Source organism: Chelonoidis abingdonii, chromosome 1 (assembly GCF_003597395.2).
Source record: "Chelonoidis abingdonii isolate Lonesome George chromosome 1, CheloAbing_2.0, whole genome shotgun sequence".
Taxonomy (NCBI): Eukaryota; Metazoa; Chordata; order Testudines; family Testudinidae; genus Chelonoidis; species Chelonoidis abingdonii.
In genome coordinates, this window is record NC_133769.1 from 361,954,726 (window position 1) to 361,972,736 (window position 18,011).

General features: G+C 45.2%; 1 protein-coding gene across 2 annotated transcripts in view; it reads right to left on the reverse strand.

Moving 5' to 3' along the window:
* GDPD5 (glycerophosphodiester phosphodiesterase domain containing 5) overlaps window positions 1-18,011 on the reverse strand; it is a 358,488-nt gene that overhangs the window by 131,954 nt on the left and 208,523 nt on the right. Inside the window, exon 1 of one of the 2 annotated variants that reach the window (XM_075061812.1) lies at window positions 7,413-7,590. The exons of the other annotated variant lie outside the window; for it this stretch is intronic. Within the exon in view, the coding sequence (XP_074917913.1) occupies window positions 7,413-7,466 (54 nt within the window). The 5' untranslated portion in view covers window positions 7,467-7,590. Of the gene's footprint in view, window positions 1-7,412; window positions 7,591-18,011 lie in introns of those variants that run through there. 2 annotated transcript variants of the gene reach the window in all.

The following is an 18,011-nucleotide window of genomic DNA, read 5'->3' on the forward strand; positions in this document are numbered from 1 at the left end:
CAAACATGCTCATTTACTGTATCATTTTAATTTATCAAATATTAACCAACGATTTTTTAAAAACACTGCTGGTACAACTTTCTCTTGGCCAATTTTATTTTCTTACCTGCTTCCTCTTTCCCGCGTAGTTTCACAATTGAATAAAGTCTACTTCCCCTCCTCTAAGAGAGGAGTGCATTCAACTGGTGGGTGAATCCTGAAGAGCCCAAAAAGCATATTGGGATCCTCCCTACTAGAACTGGTAGGAGACTCTGAATTGAGCAACTTTTGCTAAATAATGCAACTATTAAATAGCTTACTTGAGCAACACATTTCATTATGCATCCACATAATCACATTTGAAGAATAATTTTATCCTGCATTAGGACCACGGCCGGCTCCAGCGTTTTTGATGCTCCAAGTGGCCGGGGGATGGGGGGAGGGAGGAAGAGGAGCCACGATTGGCTTTTTAATTCTTCGGCGGCAGGTCCTTCCCTCCGAGAGGGACTGAGGGATCCGCCGCTGAATTGCCGCCAAAGAGCCCGACATGCCGCCCCTTTCCGTTGGCCACCCCAAGCAGCTGCTTGCTGCGCTGGTGCCTGATTAGGACCCAAGGGCAAAGTGGTTTAAACAGGAAGGGATACGGGAGCGCTGACACATGGGGAAGGATAGTCTTGTAATATGACCGCAGGTTAAACTGATATTCTATCACATGCTACTATTGTATCACTGAAGCCATTTCCTCCTTGAAAGTAACGATTTTCTAATTAAGCTGTTAGCATGAAGGGTAATGCAGGTGTGGCATGAATAGATGCCTCCTAAGGCAACCAGGCAAGGCAGACAGGTTCCACTTGTAGCGCAGCACAAATTAACCCCCTCTTATTTACTTAGCACACAATGGTATTTTTCACCTGGGTGCCATTATCACCCTCAAACGCATAACACACTGTTGTGATGAAATACACCAGCGGCAAGTTAAATTGCTCTCCTCCCCCACATTCGCATTGCAGGCTGAAATGGCTTTTTGGAACAGAGAGAGGAGTATGCTTGAGGTCTAAGGGGCAATAAATTGTTATGTCAAAGCCAAATAAGCTTTGACTGAAGCCAACTGGTCTGCATCCAGTTTGTGGACGAAGCAGAATATTATAGGGCCAGAGTCTCGGCTGGTGTAAATTGGAGTAGCTTCACAAACATCACTAGAGCTCCCCCAAATTACACCAGATGAGATCTGGCCATGATCAACAGTCTAAAATTCCCCGAAGTGCTACTGGAATGCTACTATGAACAACAACCCACCCAGCTTTAAGCTAATTCTGGAGTCTGCTGCTGAGAGCACTGAGCCTGCCTGTCTTTTGAGCTAAACTGAACAGAGCATGTCAAGTTGCCACCAATCCCAGGTCTCAGTAGCTCCCCTCGCTCCTCCTCCTATCCTTCCACTCCCCCTTTCATACTGAGTTTCTGCCTCCCCCCATCCTCATAGTCCATAGCCTAAATGAGATATGCTCCTCTCCCAAGCAGGGTTGCATGCTAGGTAAGCAAACAAGGGAATGAAAGATTTGACCATGCCTAAGTCTTCCCTGGTGACCCCAGAAAGCTCCACACAATCCAACAGCAGTGAGGCATTGGGTCAGTTTCTGATCTGTCCTACTTTTACAGTACTGTAATGTCGTCACCTTCTGAGTCTGTCCTGATTTCCACCAATATGAAATTAGAGCTATAGTAAACTTGAGAGGTAAGTGGGTTTTAAGTCTGTCAATCAACCCTAATAAGTCCCAACTTGTGTAATGTACACACTTCCTTCTGCCCCCTTCTCCAACATGCTCCAGAAGAGACCCTCCGACTGACTCTACATACATCTGTTCCATAGGTTACAATTCCTCTCCAAAATACTTACAGAATTGAAAATGGCAATGCATCTCCAGGGTGATGGCAAAATCATTGACATTACAGGCCATATCACCATAATGACCTGTCACCTTTGGGCTGCCACTCACAAGATGAGGTCATGGAGAACTAGACGGTCTATTGCGATCAGACTTAGCAGTAGTTCAAGGTTCAACTGCCTGTTCCAGTATAATTGTGCCACTTACCTGCGGCCAGCTGGCCTTTCTGCTTTCAGCAGTTTTGTTAGTGTGTAACATGAGCACAATTTCCACTGAGGTCATAGCACAACTTCGGGAAAATCAAGCTTAGTAAGTTCCAACAGAAACTGCAGGACAATCGAAGGTTTATGCTACAAAAATGGACCAAAAATTTTTTTTCCTAAAGAAAGAGAAATGGCTGCCTTGAAAGGGCTAAAAGTCAAAAGACATTAACACTGACACACACACACACACAAGAAGATGAGCAAGACAAGGTGGGGGAGGGAATATCTTTTTCTGGACCAACTTCTGTTGGTGGAAAATATAAGCTTTCAATCTACACTGAGCTCTCCTTCAGGTCTGGGGAAGAAAGTGGAGTGTGGCTCAAAAATTTGTACCTTCCACAACAGAAGTTGGCACTACATATGATATTACCTCATGTACCTTGTCTCATATCCTAGGACCATGCACTGCTACAACACCATCAAAGAAACAAACAGAATAATCATACTACGCTGCCTTGCAACCTCAAATACATTAGAACCCCATTGGTCCTAGGTGCTGTGCAAGCAGGGAGGAAGTTTAAAAACAGACAAGTGAATGTCCCAAACAAAATGAGAGGACAGGGTAACAGTGTTTCGTTAGACAAGCAATTTGCAGAATGTGTAGAGAGCAAGAGGCTTTTGAATAAGAAATAAACGTATCTAATACTAGTAGTTCTGGCTGGCCACCTGCCCCTAAGAGACTCTGGCTGTTTAATTAAAATTTTAACAGTTAGAAAGGTGTCAAAAAAAAAATCCATGAAATGAAAATGTAATGTGTTCTTTTTAAGCAATGAAACAAGAATCAACTATCAATTCCTTTATTATAAACTTGCTCTTGAAGATCCTCAGAATGCAAGGCAAGATCATCACACTAACATTTCCAAAAGGTTAAAATGTATCAGTTATTTCCACAAAGCCTCAAGTACTAGGAATGAGAGAGGAAAAAAGGCATTGAAGAGGAAGATATGCTGCACAAGATGTCAGATCACTGCATGAAGTTCTAGACTTGATTTTAAATTTTACTTAAGGCCTTTTGTTTTCAGTTTTTATTTTGTTTAAAATTTCCTAAGGCTTTCAGTGTTGACTAGAAAAAAAATTAAAAAATAGGTGAAAATCAATTATTTTTGCACTAACTTGGTAGTTCTGTGGTAAATATCAGTTAAATATATCACTTCTGGTTTTGTTGTTTTTAAACTTTCAAAACCCTCTTTATCTTCTGAAATATAGTTTGATACAGGTTTTCATTTTTTGATCCACTTTAGCATGAAAAGTTGTTCACTAACTTTGATTTTCTTTGATCGCGGCTAACTGTCCATGCTATCTGTAAAGCTAGTAACGTGTATGCAGTGGTGGTGAACAACAACACAGTATGTACAGCAGCACAAGAGAGTCGTTCCAGTATTCTTGACCCAGCTCCCCGCTGTGGAAGGAGACATGGCAGCTTGGGAACATGGACGCCACACTATGAAACCATTATCTCCCCCGGAGCAGGGAGCTGGGGCCAGGGATTTCCAGCACTTCCAAAATTCAGGTGGGAAAAAAAATGGTAAAAACTGAATAGTGGCTTTTGTAAATCCTGGGAATTTTTCAGTTAAAAATCAGTGAACGCTGAAAACGAAGAGCCTTAATTATATGATAAGCAGACTCATGCAGTGTTGAGAATGGCTCCTGCTGCACTGCCAATATGCTGATCGGTTACAGAACACATTTACAATGTCAAGCACAGCACAGGGAAGTATCAGTGGTAAACAGAGTATGGCAAAGTTCCAGGGTTTAGAAAGTTTTAAGACATCTTAAACTCATTTCTCAAAGAGTCTCCAAAGTACTGATCAGACACTTTTCAAAGACTAGCACTAAAATATCATAAAAAGGTCTTAATAATGAAATCTAGTAGACTACTGAATAGTCTCCCAAAGAAGGGATGGAAATTGCACCATCACCAGGAGAGTGTTATTTAACAGTTAAAACTTCTGATCCCTGGAAGTCTCAGCTCTGCCATGGACTCAAATAACCATGGAGAGAACTACTATGAGTTGGCCTATGTGCTACTCCAACGAAAACAAAGGGGTTGGCTCTGTTGGACTCAGCTGACTCATCTTTGAAACTGGCATAAACACTTACACACCACACTGCACTGGCAAAAGGATCATGAATGTTAAGCATTTTGAAATCTTTGGATGACGGGTTTTCCAAGAACCAGGTGTCACTGTTTCAGGGTGACTGCACCTTTAACCCCCTTTTGTAGTCTGCTCAAAGTCTCAAGCCTCTAGCTGTCACCTCTCTCTGGGCAGGGACCAGGGTCCCACCCCCTCCTGATGAGGTGTTTAGCTTTGCAGCTCCCCTGCAACCTTAGCAGGTCTGATTAACCCCCAAGTTCTTGTGCTTTGCTTTCTCTTCCAGGGTTATGACTAAGCTTTGTCAGCAGCAACTAGTGACCACACTGCTTTTCCAAAGCAAAGTACCTTTGTTTGTGGACAAAAGCAAACAGTGAAAATACAACACAGTAAAGAGGTCTAAAGCAAGGGTAGGCAAACTACAGCCTGCAAGCTCCAGCCAGGGCGGACGCCACACCATGTGGCGTGTCCCCTCTCCAGCCGGGTCACCGGGGCGGGAGCCGCACCATGCGGCGCAGCCCCTCTCCAGCCAGGGCACCAGGGCGGGAGCCGCACCATGCGGCGCAGCCCCTCTCCTGCACTCCAGCCAGGGCGCCAGGTCGGGGGCTGCACCACATGGCTCCCTGAAGCCACGCCATGGCCCTACTCTGAGGGTTGGGGGCCGCTCCATGCCTAGGAGCTGGAGAAGGGACATGCTGCTGCTTCCGGGAGCCACTTGAGGTAAGTGTCGCTCAGAGCCTGCACCCCTGAGCCTCTCCCCATGCCCCAACTCCCTGCCCCAGCCCTGATCCCCCTCCCACTCTCCAAATCCCTTGATCCCAATCCAGAGCATCCTCCTGCACCCCAAATGACTCGTCCCCAGCTCCACCCCAGAGCCTGCATCCCCAGCCTGAACCTGCACCCATTCCCGGACTCCTGCCCCAGCCATGATCCCCCTCTGAACCTCTCAGTCCCAGCCCAGAGCACCTTCCTACACCCCAAACTCCTCATCCACAGCCCCACCCCAGATCCCACACCCCCAACCAGAGCCCTCACCCCCTCCCACACCCCAACACCAATTTTGTGAGGGTTCATAGCCTGCCATACAATTTCTACTCCTTGATGTGCCCCTTACGCCAAAAAGTTTACCCACCCCTGGTCTAAAGGCACATTAAACATACCAGTTGTCACCCATCACTCCTGGGGAGACCCTGGTAGGTACCAATTCTTCAGACCCTTCTTTAGGGGTGGGTTTCCCCTGGCACAAAAGGTCATGCCCATTTGAGGAGTCAAAAAGAAGGCCCCTCTATCAGTTAAACTCAGCCTAATATTGCAGATGCTCTTTTGCTCCTTGGCCTCTGGTACCTGTCTGAACCCAAGGGGGGCGGTTCTTCTCTGGAGCTGTTTAGAGGCCATGGGGCTGCAATTATTAACCTTCCCCCACTCCATACACACACACTATTTTTAGTTTCTGGAAGAGCTGTTGTAAACCTCACCCATGCACTAGACTATAACCGCTTACCCACAGCAATACAATAATCCCCCAAGATACTGCATGCAATTGTAATATTCATCACATCAAGGATTACTGTTGGTGTCATTTAATTTTATAATGAATGAAGTTGTCCAGAATACGCAGCGGCGAACAAGTCTTCAATGGCAGTAGGGAAAGACTGAATGACGAAATAAGGACCTGGTCGGAAGCTCACTGAAATAAAGAAAATACCCCAATGGATTTCACTGGGCTTGGTCTGGTTGGCATTTAAATTAGGCTTTAAATCTGAGCCATCTTAACGCTCAGTGTAGAGCCCTCAAAGATTCATGCAATACTGACCAAAATAACCATGTGGTCTGTTGTAATACTCATCTTCCACATCCAGTATTTATTATCCTCCCATCATGTCAGGTCTTAATTTAGGGCACAGTCCTTATTTGGGCAAAACTCCCAGGGACATTAGAGGTAGGAGCAGGCCCTCAGATCGTAAGATGTGCCAGACAAGGAATGTGCCTTTCATTTTCTGTAACATATCATGCATATTTATAGCTCCACATAAATAAATGTATGTATGGCATGGGCCCAGATTCTGTGTCAGTGTCCAGAATGGCTAACAGGCCAACAAAGGTGATAGGTACATAACTTGAGGTACATAACTCAACTTCAAGTTTAAATGCTTGGATTCAAGCCTGGATATAACCTTTAGCCAAATATGTCCTCACAGAGCATAAGGTCATTTTGTGATTTAAGTTCACTCCTGGACACACCAAAGTTTCTGCAAGAAAGTCTTAATGATAATATTTTCTATTACATTTCCATGTGTTAATTTCCTGAGGATATTTGTCACTATTAGCTAGTATCCTCCTAGCTTTGGCTATTTTTGCCTACTAAAGAAAGAAAGAAAGATTGAAGGTACAATTTTATGTATCAGACTTAAACAACTGGACTTCTCTCAAACTAACAAAATAAGTCCTGCTCCAAATGGGTTGCTCTACCCTAAAAAAATCATTGAATAAGAGCACCATTTTGTCCAACATGTGTCCAAAGAAACCATGAATCCAGGATAAAGCAAAAATAATCAAGTGAAATTAATATATTAACTGGTGTATTTGATTAATATATTTCATTATTTTTCTGAGACTGAATATTTAAATGTATATTCAATGTAAAAGTGTAGTATAAACATAATTTTCATGTTATATGGAACCACAGTCCTGAAACAGAAGGTGCTTATTACACAGAACAACCACACACTAGGGATACATAAACAGGCTTCCACACAGGTCAATGTCCAGCTTAATCCCGCCTTTAAAAAAGAAGGAAAAAAAAAACAACCCCACACACCAGGGACTCCACTCTCTCTGGAACTCCACGCAGCACTCACACACCAAGCAGCTGAACACCATACTGCAAGGAAAAACATAATAAAATAAATTTACTTTGCACTCCAAGTAACTTGCATCCAATAATCTTAAAACACCTTATAAATGAGAAGTCTATATCAACTGCTAGCCGGGGAATCTCTGCTAAGCCTTGCCTGCACTGGGAACAAAATTGAGGAACCCTTGGCCCCATTTCTGCATTCTTAACATTCAACGACAAAGGTTTGTTTCAGATGGGCACCCCATGTTGAATTTGAACTCCAAACAGACAATCATGGATAGAATTGGTTCCACTATTCTAACATACTGGTTAGCGTACGTAGTTATTGTCTACTAACCTGTCCAAATGTCTGATTGTTTCCATGCGTCTGACGAAGTGGGTATTCACCCATGAAAGCTTATGCTTCAACACATCTGTTAGTCCTGAAGGTGCCACAGGACCCTTTGTTGCTTTTTACAGATCCAGACTAACGCGGCTACCCCTCTGAAACGTGTCTCCATCTAGTGGCTGCGCCACTGAATTTATAAGCTTTAAGATTGACTGTCATTTAACAAACTCCTTTTCTCCCCCTGCCATTTCTCCCCTTCAACTTCCTTCATCCTCAATTTCCCACACCCCTATTCAGTATTTCCAAGTTGGTAAGAGTTACTATTTTCATGTGCTACCTTAAGAAGTATAAACAATCCTGGTGGAAAAGAACACAGCTCTGTCAAAAAGCAGGTAACACTCCACAGCTCTGAACTGAGTCTGCAGCTCATCTGTTTCAAGATGTTAGAAAGAGTTTGCTAATTAATGACTCTCTGGTTAATATGCTGAAGGAATGTCATAAAAGGTATGTCCCAATAAATAGGTTAATGGGAGGAGAGAATATGAAGAAATCAGATTAATTGGATGATACATTTAAAACACGAGGAGGAAGAAGGAATACCTGGCATGCTGGCTGCTGAAGACATTATAGCTAACTGAACATATTTTAAAAACCCATTCCAGTCCCATCATATTTTACTGCCATAAAAATCCAGCTAATAGCTCTCAACACACTGTTATTGATGAACATGAATGAGGTCTATGAGCTGTGACATGCCCTATTTATAATCTAATTTAGCAGGTCAAAGCAAAGCAGAGAACACAGTATTGAAATAAACATTGTTCTCCTGCTGTGGCTGCTCTAATGCAACTATAGATCACTGTGTGCAACAACAAAAATCAAAGCTAGTCTCTAAAAATTATGTTTAAAACTGGATGGCACGTTGTTGCCGAATCTTGCCTAAAAGGTATGTTCAGAACAGCAAAATTCCCTCCAGAATTTATTGACTGGTGTTTTGAAAAGCAAACTCTTCTGTAAGTGGAAGGAGTTTCGCATTCATTCAGCTCTGCTTTGCAGGAAAGGGACCAAACTTGTCCTTGACACACATACTTAACTTTGAATATCCACACTGAGAGTTTATTCTCCACTAGATATGCACAGATTCCTTGCTAGTTATTGTTTTCTCTCTCTCTCTCATTATAAGTATCTAAATTTAGCCCAGGAGCTATTGTCATTGTTCATACTGAGATGCAGAGCTGAGCTCTTCACCATTTGTAGCTGTTCAAGATCCCATGACACTTTTTGCAGGAATAACAGTGGCCTAGTCGAATTCTGTCATGTAATTACATCCCACTTACCCAAAATTCATCCCTTAGATACCAAGACAATAGGCAAAATTCCCTATGCCATTTCAGTGGGTTCACTATTCACTTCCTGTCCTAAACCTGTGTGAAGCAGTTGCTGGAGAGGAGGGAAGATCTATTTCAAAGGTGATTTTGTTCATCACTCTGTAAGTTGCTGTGGAGGTCTTTCAGCATGAAGGGCGCTATATACACTTCAAACAGATTTGCATTGCCATGGGGCCCAGGAGCCTTAGTCATGAATGAGTACAGAGTTGTGCTTGGCACTGTTTGATGAAAACAGAAAAACAGTGCTTGACCCAAAGAATTTGCAAGACAACACACATAGACAGACAGAGGGGAGTACAAGGAAACAATAAGAAAATATTGGTCAGCCTGATTGACAGAGGTATCCGCACACCACCTGTTATGCAGCAAGAACTGGCAAGATCAGAAGAATCTGGGATGGATAAATAGACCCTTCTCTGGATGGGATAGAGCATCATTAGCTTTTCTCTTTATCAAGAGTTCTGACTGAACCATTGCAAGAAACCACAATCTACTGATTCAACTGCAGGCTGTCACACTTGCAAAACCATACCTCACCCCACTGGTGCAGCAGTGTGCAGCGTTATAGCGTGTGGTAATGTCAGTACAGCATTAAAGTCCATTAATGCAGTAGTTTGTAAATAATGATGGGAGGGAGAGAGTTCATGACATATAATAGCGCTTTATCTTCACATTAAACCCAACTGTCTTCTTCATACAAGACGAGCTTGGGGAGTCAGTATATTTAAAGGTCTCAAGCTGATCATGACAGTGAGATCCTAGGTCAAATCCAAGACCTTTCCTATGGAGCTCACATCTGCCTTAAAGCACTGTCTCCCTCACTCTCTGGCCCAATGAATATTTAATCATTATATGAAAGTGGAACAGCTCCAACCGGAGCGAGACTTACTCCATAGCCCAAGGGATGGGGAGCTCACCCAGAACATGGGAGAGGCAAATTCAAGTCCCTGCTTCAAATCAGATAGAGGAGGGACTTGAACCTGAGTCTCCCACCTCTCAGGGAGTGCCCTGACCACTGGACTATTATAGGATGTCTCTCTCTATCTTTCATTTTGACCAGAAATTCTCTGGATCTGAGAAACCTTCCCAAAGCAATTTTTGTTGAAACAGATGTGGTTCCGTGACAAGTTTTGTTTAAATGAATCAGCATTTTCCAGCTAAAACACTCAAGAAATTCTCAACCAGCTCTGCTCTTAAAACAGAGACACTCAGAATCCCTGCATCCTACTGCAGATAGACTCACCAAGAACCCTATTAGAAATCACCTTGAGGGTTTTATCCTACTTCACATGGTCTATGGAGAAGAGGCATATCCAGGGGTCTCCGTTTCAAGAGCCTAATCTTTTTTAAGCTCCATTATCACATTACCACGCTTATCCTCCCCTCTGCTTATTACATCAGCAGTGGAAGGGTATGGAAAGGACGACGGGGAAAACCAACAGATATTAGACTGAAGGAGGGAGCATTTCCCCACTGGCCTGGCCTACATTACAAAGTTAGGTTGACATAAGCCATCTTGCATCAACCTAGTTGTTCATGTGACCACACTTAAATTTGTCTCCCACCGATGTAAGTGCACTGTTACAGCGACATAGAGAACATGGTTGACATACAGAGCTCAACACAGCACAATTATAGACACTGCTACTGATGTTGACCCTAACAGTGCTCCAGCAACTCTCCCAAAATGCCCTACACTGACCACTCTGGTCACAATTGTGAACTCCACTGCCCCAAGACCATGGAAACCAGAAACCTTCCTTCCCCACTTTAAAACCCTGTGAATGTTTTCAATGCCTTTTCCTGATAGTCCAGCTTGGTGAGCACCATTGTTATGTGCAACTGCCCAGCGCACCTTGCCGGGTATCTGCTCCAGACATGCTCTGGCCTGGAGCAGACAGGAGATATTGGATCTCCTGGGCCTGTAGGGAAAAATGGCTATGCAGGCACAGCTAGGGACCAGCTGTAGAAACATCTACGAGCAGATAGCATGGGGGATGCCAGAGAAGGGTACAACAGGGACCACAGCAGCAGTGCTGCATGAAAACGAAGGAACTGCGGCAGGCATATCAGAAGGCCGGGGCGGTCAATCATTGATCCAGTGCTGAGCCACAGACTTGCTGTTTTTACAAAGAGCTGCATGCCAGACTTGGCAAAGACCTCACTTCCACCCCCCACACCACCACCACAGATACCTCCAAAGTGCCCGAGTCAGAGGCTCCTGCTGTGAGCAGTGAGGACAAGGAGGGGGTGAAAGAGGAAACAAGGAACTGGGGGAGCACAGCTGTGCCAAAAGCCAGAACCTCTTTGAAACTCCATTGTAGTCCAGTCAGTCCCAACAGTCAAGCACAGGCAAGCCCAATGCAGGGGAAGGAACCTCGGGTAAGTGTACTATTTTATTTCCCATTACAGCAAAGTACTCATGGTGCCCCCAACTTATCAGGGCAGAACTACTGACTTTTCATAAATTCACTCATACTAGAAGAGGTGGCGGTGCAACAAAGAGCGGCAGAGTTAGCTGCTTTTCATTCACCTGCAGTGTTAGGCACGAGGTTTGTGTACACAGGGATTTACCTTGATTCCTCAGAGATCACAATGAAATGTTCACGGAAGTACCCAGCAATCCTCTCCTGAAGGTTTCTAGGGATGTCTTCCTCATTTCTCCCTCTGCAGTAAGACACTTTCCCATGCCCAACAGCGATAATTCAGCAGTCAACAGACTAGTGGCATATGAGCCCAGGTGGCTTTGGGATATCAGCATCCACTGTGCTCTCAGTGCCTTTGTCACCCCCTCTGGAGTGAGAAATCCATGAAAATCACCATCGCCTGTGGGAAATGGTTCCAGTATTCAGTGCCACTGCCCTGTGCTGATAGTTTCATGCAATCGAGCAATTCCCTCCTCATTTGCCTTGCCCTGGGCAGGACACACTCACCATGGCTGGTGCTGAGAGCATGGCCCTGCACAAGAATTCAGAGTCAAAAAAGAGTCAATAAGCATGGCTGTAGGGGAGAAAGGGAAGAGTTCTGAATCTTAACTTTCTCTTTCTGTTGTGACTATACTGAGCATGGTACTTTTGTGTGTTTCATTGGTAGCCACTGCCTTTGCATCCTTGAGGGGCTCCCCCTCAACACCTGTAGAACACCTGAGCCAGAGAAAGAAGAGGAGACGGGATGACATGTTCAGTGAGATCCTGCAAGCCAGTGCTGCAGCAGACTGCGGGCAGAGGGCCTGGAGGGTGAATATTGCAGGCTTTATGGGGAAGGGAAAAAAAGAGACAGGAGAAAGGCCCAGGAGCCTGAGCCAGAAAAGGAGAGGGAGATGCATCAGTATATAATGGGGCTTTCCACACAGCATCAGGGGTTGCATCACTATCCCTACCACTCCATGCTCAAGGACATTAAGAAAAGCCACAGCTTCACATATATTAACCTGGGAAAGCCGCAACTGATGTACGTGTACCTAAAAAACAGACATGAAAGTTCTTACCCCTTCTTAAGATCTGTTCCATAATTTATTAAGTTTTTAATGTATTTGCTTATAACTTGCCCACAGACTTTTTTTTAAAAAAAATGTTTTTGTTACTCAAACTTCTACTGTAAGGAAAATAATTCATCTTTATTAGTTCCCAGCATATGCTGCAGTAGGGAAAGCACTCACTCACTTGTTATCATACTGTGTGACAGCTCTTCGGATCAGTGGCAATCACAGTGTCATAATCAAATGTGCAGCAGGCACCACTAAATTAATAGGTGCATCAACAGTGTTATACTCAGATATACACCAAGGACCACGTAATTCCTAACAGGCTCCCAGAACAGCAGAGGCAGAGTACAGTCCATCACAGAGCATTACTGTGGCTCGCTGTTAACGTGCTCTTTCAAAGCCACCCTGAGCCGTATTGCATTGAGTGCTTCTAATGACCCTTCTGCTGGCTGTTCAAACTCAGCAGACAGCTGCTCCACCACCACCCTTCACCATGACAGCAACTTCCCCCTCTTTTTCCCCTACAGATAGCATGCAGGACACAGCAAGGAGCTATAACCATTGGAATATTTTTCTCACTGAGATCCAATCTTGTGAGTGAACACCACCAGCATCCCTTCAGTCTACCAAAAACGCATTCAACCATCATTCTGCACCCATTGAGCCAGTCGTTGAATCTTTCCTTGGTGCTGTTGAGGTGCCTGGTGTCTTGCTTCATGAGCTGGGGAGTGAGGAGTAGGTTGGCCCAGGATCACTATTGGCATTTTAATATCACCAACGGTAATCTGACAGTTGTGAAAGAAAGTCGCTGCTGGTAACTTTCTGAATAGTCCTGAGTTTTTAAAAAGATGTGAGCGTCATGCACCTTCCCTAACCAGCCCAAAATGATGTCAGTGAAAGAGTGCACTGGATGCTGGCAAGCTGCACGTTGGCATACCTACCCATGGGGCACCGCACTGACACAAGTACTCCCGATGAGTACACGCAGCGCCAATGCAAGCAATCAAGTATGCACACACAAGCGATACACTAACTGGAATGGCTTTATGCCGACACAACTTGTGTTTGCAAAAGCTGTAGTGTAGACATTGCCTAAGTAAGCTGTGTTCTACTTGGATTTTTCGCCCTTTTTGATCAGTCCTGAAGAATAATATGCTACAGGACGTTAAAAAGAGGCTTTTGCTGGAGCACAGTGTTGAGAAGTAGGTGCTGTGGGTAGACTGGCAATGCCTGGGAAATGGAGCTGTTCACTACTTGTTTGCTAGTTTCAATCCAGCTCAGGTCGGTAGCGAAGAACAGTAGTTACCATCTGCTGATTATTTGATGGCACACAGTATGCCATGTGAGTTTCTTGTGTTAGGGTATGTCTTCACTACCCACCAGATTGGCGGGCAGCGATCGATCCAGTGGGGATCGATTTATCGCGTCTAGACTAGACATGATAAATCGACCCCCAAGCGCTGTCCCGTTGACTCCTGTACTCCAGTGCCGTGAAGACACCATGGTAAGTCGATCTAAGTACGTCGACTTCAGCTACGTTACTCCCTTGGTGTATTCGCCCAGTGTAGACCAGGACTTAGTGTAATACCTATTGTCCCAACCTCCATATCAGAAAAAGCAAATGTAACCTTGGCCCTAATTAATATCCTTTATTAGAGTCGCAACAGAGAAGCTAAAGATCTCACCTGACCAAACACTCCTAACCACACACAACTCCTATGCTGCTGCTGCGATAAGCCAGTTTCTTTGATGTTTACTACCCTAGCATAGCAAAGTCAGGTCATGTGACCACTTTGCCTACACTTGACTGTCCACCAGTTTCCCCCTGCAGCTATTTCCTTTCAGTACCTATTACCAAGACAAATAAGCCTGTTACTTGTTTACACACAGCTGGAGCAGCATCAGGCTGGTTTTTGTCCTGCCCCCACCCCCTCCGTAGGGTGGCCACCTGTCCCGAAGTGCAGAGTTCAAGTCCTGGTCCTGGGTTGAATGACTCCGGGAGAGCATTTGTCCTGGATTCCCTGTGGCACTGCTCTGTGCCTGCCCAAGGCTCAGGGGCGGTGACAGCCTCTTACCAGTTGGGGTGGGGGGCAAAGTGGGCCTCAGCCTTCCCTCACCACGAGGCCCTGCCCCCTGTTCCTCTTCTCCCCTGAGGTCCCACCCCCTAGCCAGGCCAGAATCTTACTACTGCCCAGCGCTAGAACTGCCTAGGGAGCCCAGGCTGCTGTGGGGAGACCTGGACCCTCCAACTGCCCTAGGTGATGTGCCGCAGGGGCACAGGCCAGGAGCTGCTTTCAGGCACCCTGACACCCCGCCCAGGGCAGGTAGAGGGTCCAGGGCTCCCCACTGCAGCCCAGGTGGAGGGTCCAGGACTCCCCACTGCAGCCCGGGCTCCCTGGGTGGCTTGTACCTTAACCCAGATCTGGCTTCCAGCCTGGCTGAAGTGGGGCCTCGGGAGGATGAGGAGGAGCAGGGGAGCAAGGCTCCTGCACGTGTCTTGCTTTTTCCTTATGAAAAGGTGGTCGCCCTTCCCCACCGTAGTGATCACTTTTCCATTCAATGAAAGGCACTGATTCATGAGTGTGCATCTCCGGAGCGTTGTACAACACCAGCGCACATCAGCCTCTCCTTAAACCATCAGATCTCGTCTACACAGTCGGAGTTTGTGATGAGCAGTAAATAAATCATTCCCATTGCTGCTGCAGGAAGGAACCTATTCTTCTTTTCATTTCATCAAATATTTATCAGTGGCTAACGCTCTGTGAAGAATGCGGGAAACAGGAAGCTTAGCAAGATTGAGATGATGTGCTGCAGTGATGGATAAAGAAATGTCAAGGGACAGTCTAGCTTCATCCTATTATATCTGGGAAGACCACAGTATTTATGTTTTCTCTGGGGAAAAAAAAAAAAAAAAAACTGTCGAGTATCCTCCACAGCTATGCCCTCTGGGTGCCACTAGAGACAGCCACTGAAGAAGTCTGGCTTTGCTCAGTGTATGCTGGGACAGTTTGCAGGAAGGAGAGGAATTGTGTTTAAGGCACAGAACCAAGAGTTAGACTTGGGTTCCATTCCTACCTCCGCCACACGATCCCTTGGGGTCTTGGGCAAGGCATTGACTCTGTGCCTCAGTTTCCCAGTCTGCAAAAATGGAGACAATTATCTATCTCATAGGGGCAAAAAGAGCCTTTAATAAAGTGCTACAAGATCCTCAGAGGGACAGTGTTATTGCAATACAGATCTTTAGTGTATTTAAAGGTTTCCTGTGAGCACTATCCAAATGCTTTGATTTTCCATTCTTTGTTTTAAGAAGCTAACCCAAACAGAACCTTTCCTGGGGGTTCAACACAATTCTGACTGAGAAAAGGCAAGCAGCCAGAGTTCACTTCCCGCCCCCCTCAGCTGTAGCTGGTTTCAGGAACACATCCTCCAAATGCACTAGTCTTGCTACTTACAGACTGGACATCTCACATCAGAGCCTGTTTTCATGCAATTTCTAGTCTCATTTCTCAACTCAATAGCTCCCCTGAACTTGAGATATGGACAATTCTGGCTGGTGAATAAACTAGATGCCTCATACTGTGATGGGCAAATGTCAAAGGGGGGTGGGGGAAGAGAACAGCTGGTGAAGGTGGGAGGGAGAGTACTTCCAAAGCAGTTGTTTGGAATTAAAAGGACCATATGGCTCTTTTAGGGTCATAACTAGGACAAACGCTGTTCAATAAAGAGGAGCCTTAACAGTTACAGAGCTAGATGGTGTCTTTAGACCCCAACCAGAGCAGGAAGGTGCTGCATAAACTGTACCAGCCCAGGAAGCCCTGTTATTCAGAGAGACACACCCGAGTCACAATTGCTCCTGCTTTGAGCAGGGGATTGGACTAGATCAATCGTCCTCAACCTTTTCGTCTGGCAGGCATCAGACAAAGGACCATGGCAGCAGTGGAGCACCCGCTGAAATGCTGCTGAATTTCTATGGCATTTCGGCGGCAACGCCTCTCAATGACGTCGCTTGTTGGCAGCAAGTGACGTCGAGAGGTGTCGCCGCCGAAATGCTGCAGAAATTCGGTGGCATTTCGGCAGATGCTCCACTGCTGGCCAGGACATGCGCACCGTGTTGGGGACCCCTGGACTAGATGACCTTCTGAGGTCCCTTCCATCCCTGAGATTCTATGAACTTCTGCCCCACTTCCTCTTTGTTCTGGAGGTGGGCAAGAGGGTAAGCAATTTTTGCTGCTGCTCTAAGCCAGCAGCAATTTATGATGCCCCTCAGATCTGCTCAATTAGTGGAGGGGAACAGCACCTAGATCTCATCTATTCCCCACTCACCTGCTCTGCGGGACAATTGTTCTTACTCCCTTCCATGGGCTTGTAATCCAAGTAACAATCTAGCCACAGTGGTTAATACGAGCCCCAAAGGAAGGTACCCCTGCACTTGCCATTAGCAAATCTGATCTTCGGCACACCATATACAGGTACACCTCTACCCCGATATAACGCTGTCCTCAGGAGCCAAAAAATCTTACTGTGTTATAGGTGAAACCGCATTATATAGAACTTACTTTGATCCGCTGGAGCGTGCAGCCCCGCCCCACCGTAGCGCTGCTTTACTGCGTTATATCTGAATTCGTGTTATCTCGGGTCGTGTTATATCAGAGTAGAAGTGTACGTGAATGTGATATACTTCAAGGCTGTGTCCATTCTGCTCACCCCAGAGAATCAAGTTCATGCCACAAATATGTCCTGTGTGGGGGTCAGAGGATGAAAATAATAAGCCATGTACAGTCACCAAAGCTGATATATTGACAGCCAGAGCCACTAAAACTGACGGGGGTTCATACTGAAAATGTATGTCCCAGTAATGCCATAGCTGTCAATGCAAGGTGACAGGAACAGCTCAATAAAACACAGCAACTGGCCTGTTTGTGTCGCAGTCACTGAATTCTCTAACTATCCAAGTGCAGATGGAATTGTACAGACAGCTGAGCTGACCTGAAGTCAGTCAACTGGAATATTGCACATGCCAGTGTCTTGTGGTGGATGCTGTCCCTCCTCACACAAAGTCAGAAGAGAGAAAGGATCAAACATCCATTTTAGGCCTGTTTCTATCTACAATGCACTGCAATGCATCCCATAAAAAAAAAAGTAATAGTTACAATGCTGTGCTGCGATCAAAATGATAGTGCATTTTCTAGAAGCTTAGACACTTCCTATTAATCTGAGATCTGGGCTGAGTATCCAGTTTGAAAAACTAAGTCAGCAGCAGAAAATTAAAATAAAAAGGTAACTCAACACAGCTTTCTGTCTCTGCAGCACAGATTCTGGTATATCGTGGTACAGCTCATTCTTTAGGCAAGCTGGTAAAAAAAAAAAGAGCGTTCAGCAGCTACTAATAGCTAACGACAGACCACTTGTGCCTTTACTGTTTTGTTTTACACTTGCCAATAAGTTAGAGCATTTCAGTTCTCCAATTTGCCATGAATCTTAACAGCCTTCTCTGGCCTGAAACATTTTCATTTCATTTTTGACAACTCTACAGAACACTTGGCACTAGGATGTTACATCTTCAGAAGCAATAGATGTTTGTAACTCTAAGGCCACGTCTACACTACGGGATAATATCGAATTAGCTAAAATCGGTTTTATAAAACTGATATTATAAATTCGATTTCATGTGGCCACACTAGGCACAGTAATTCGGCATTGTGCGTCCATGGTCCGAGGCTAACGTCGATTTCTGAA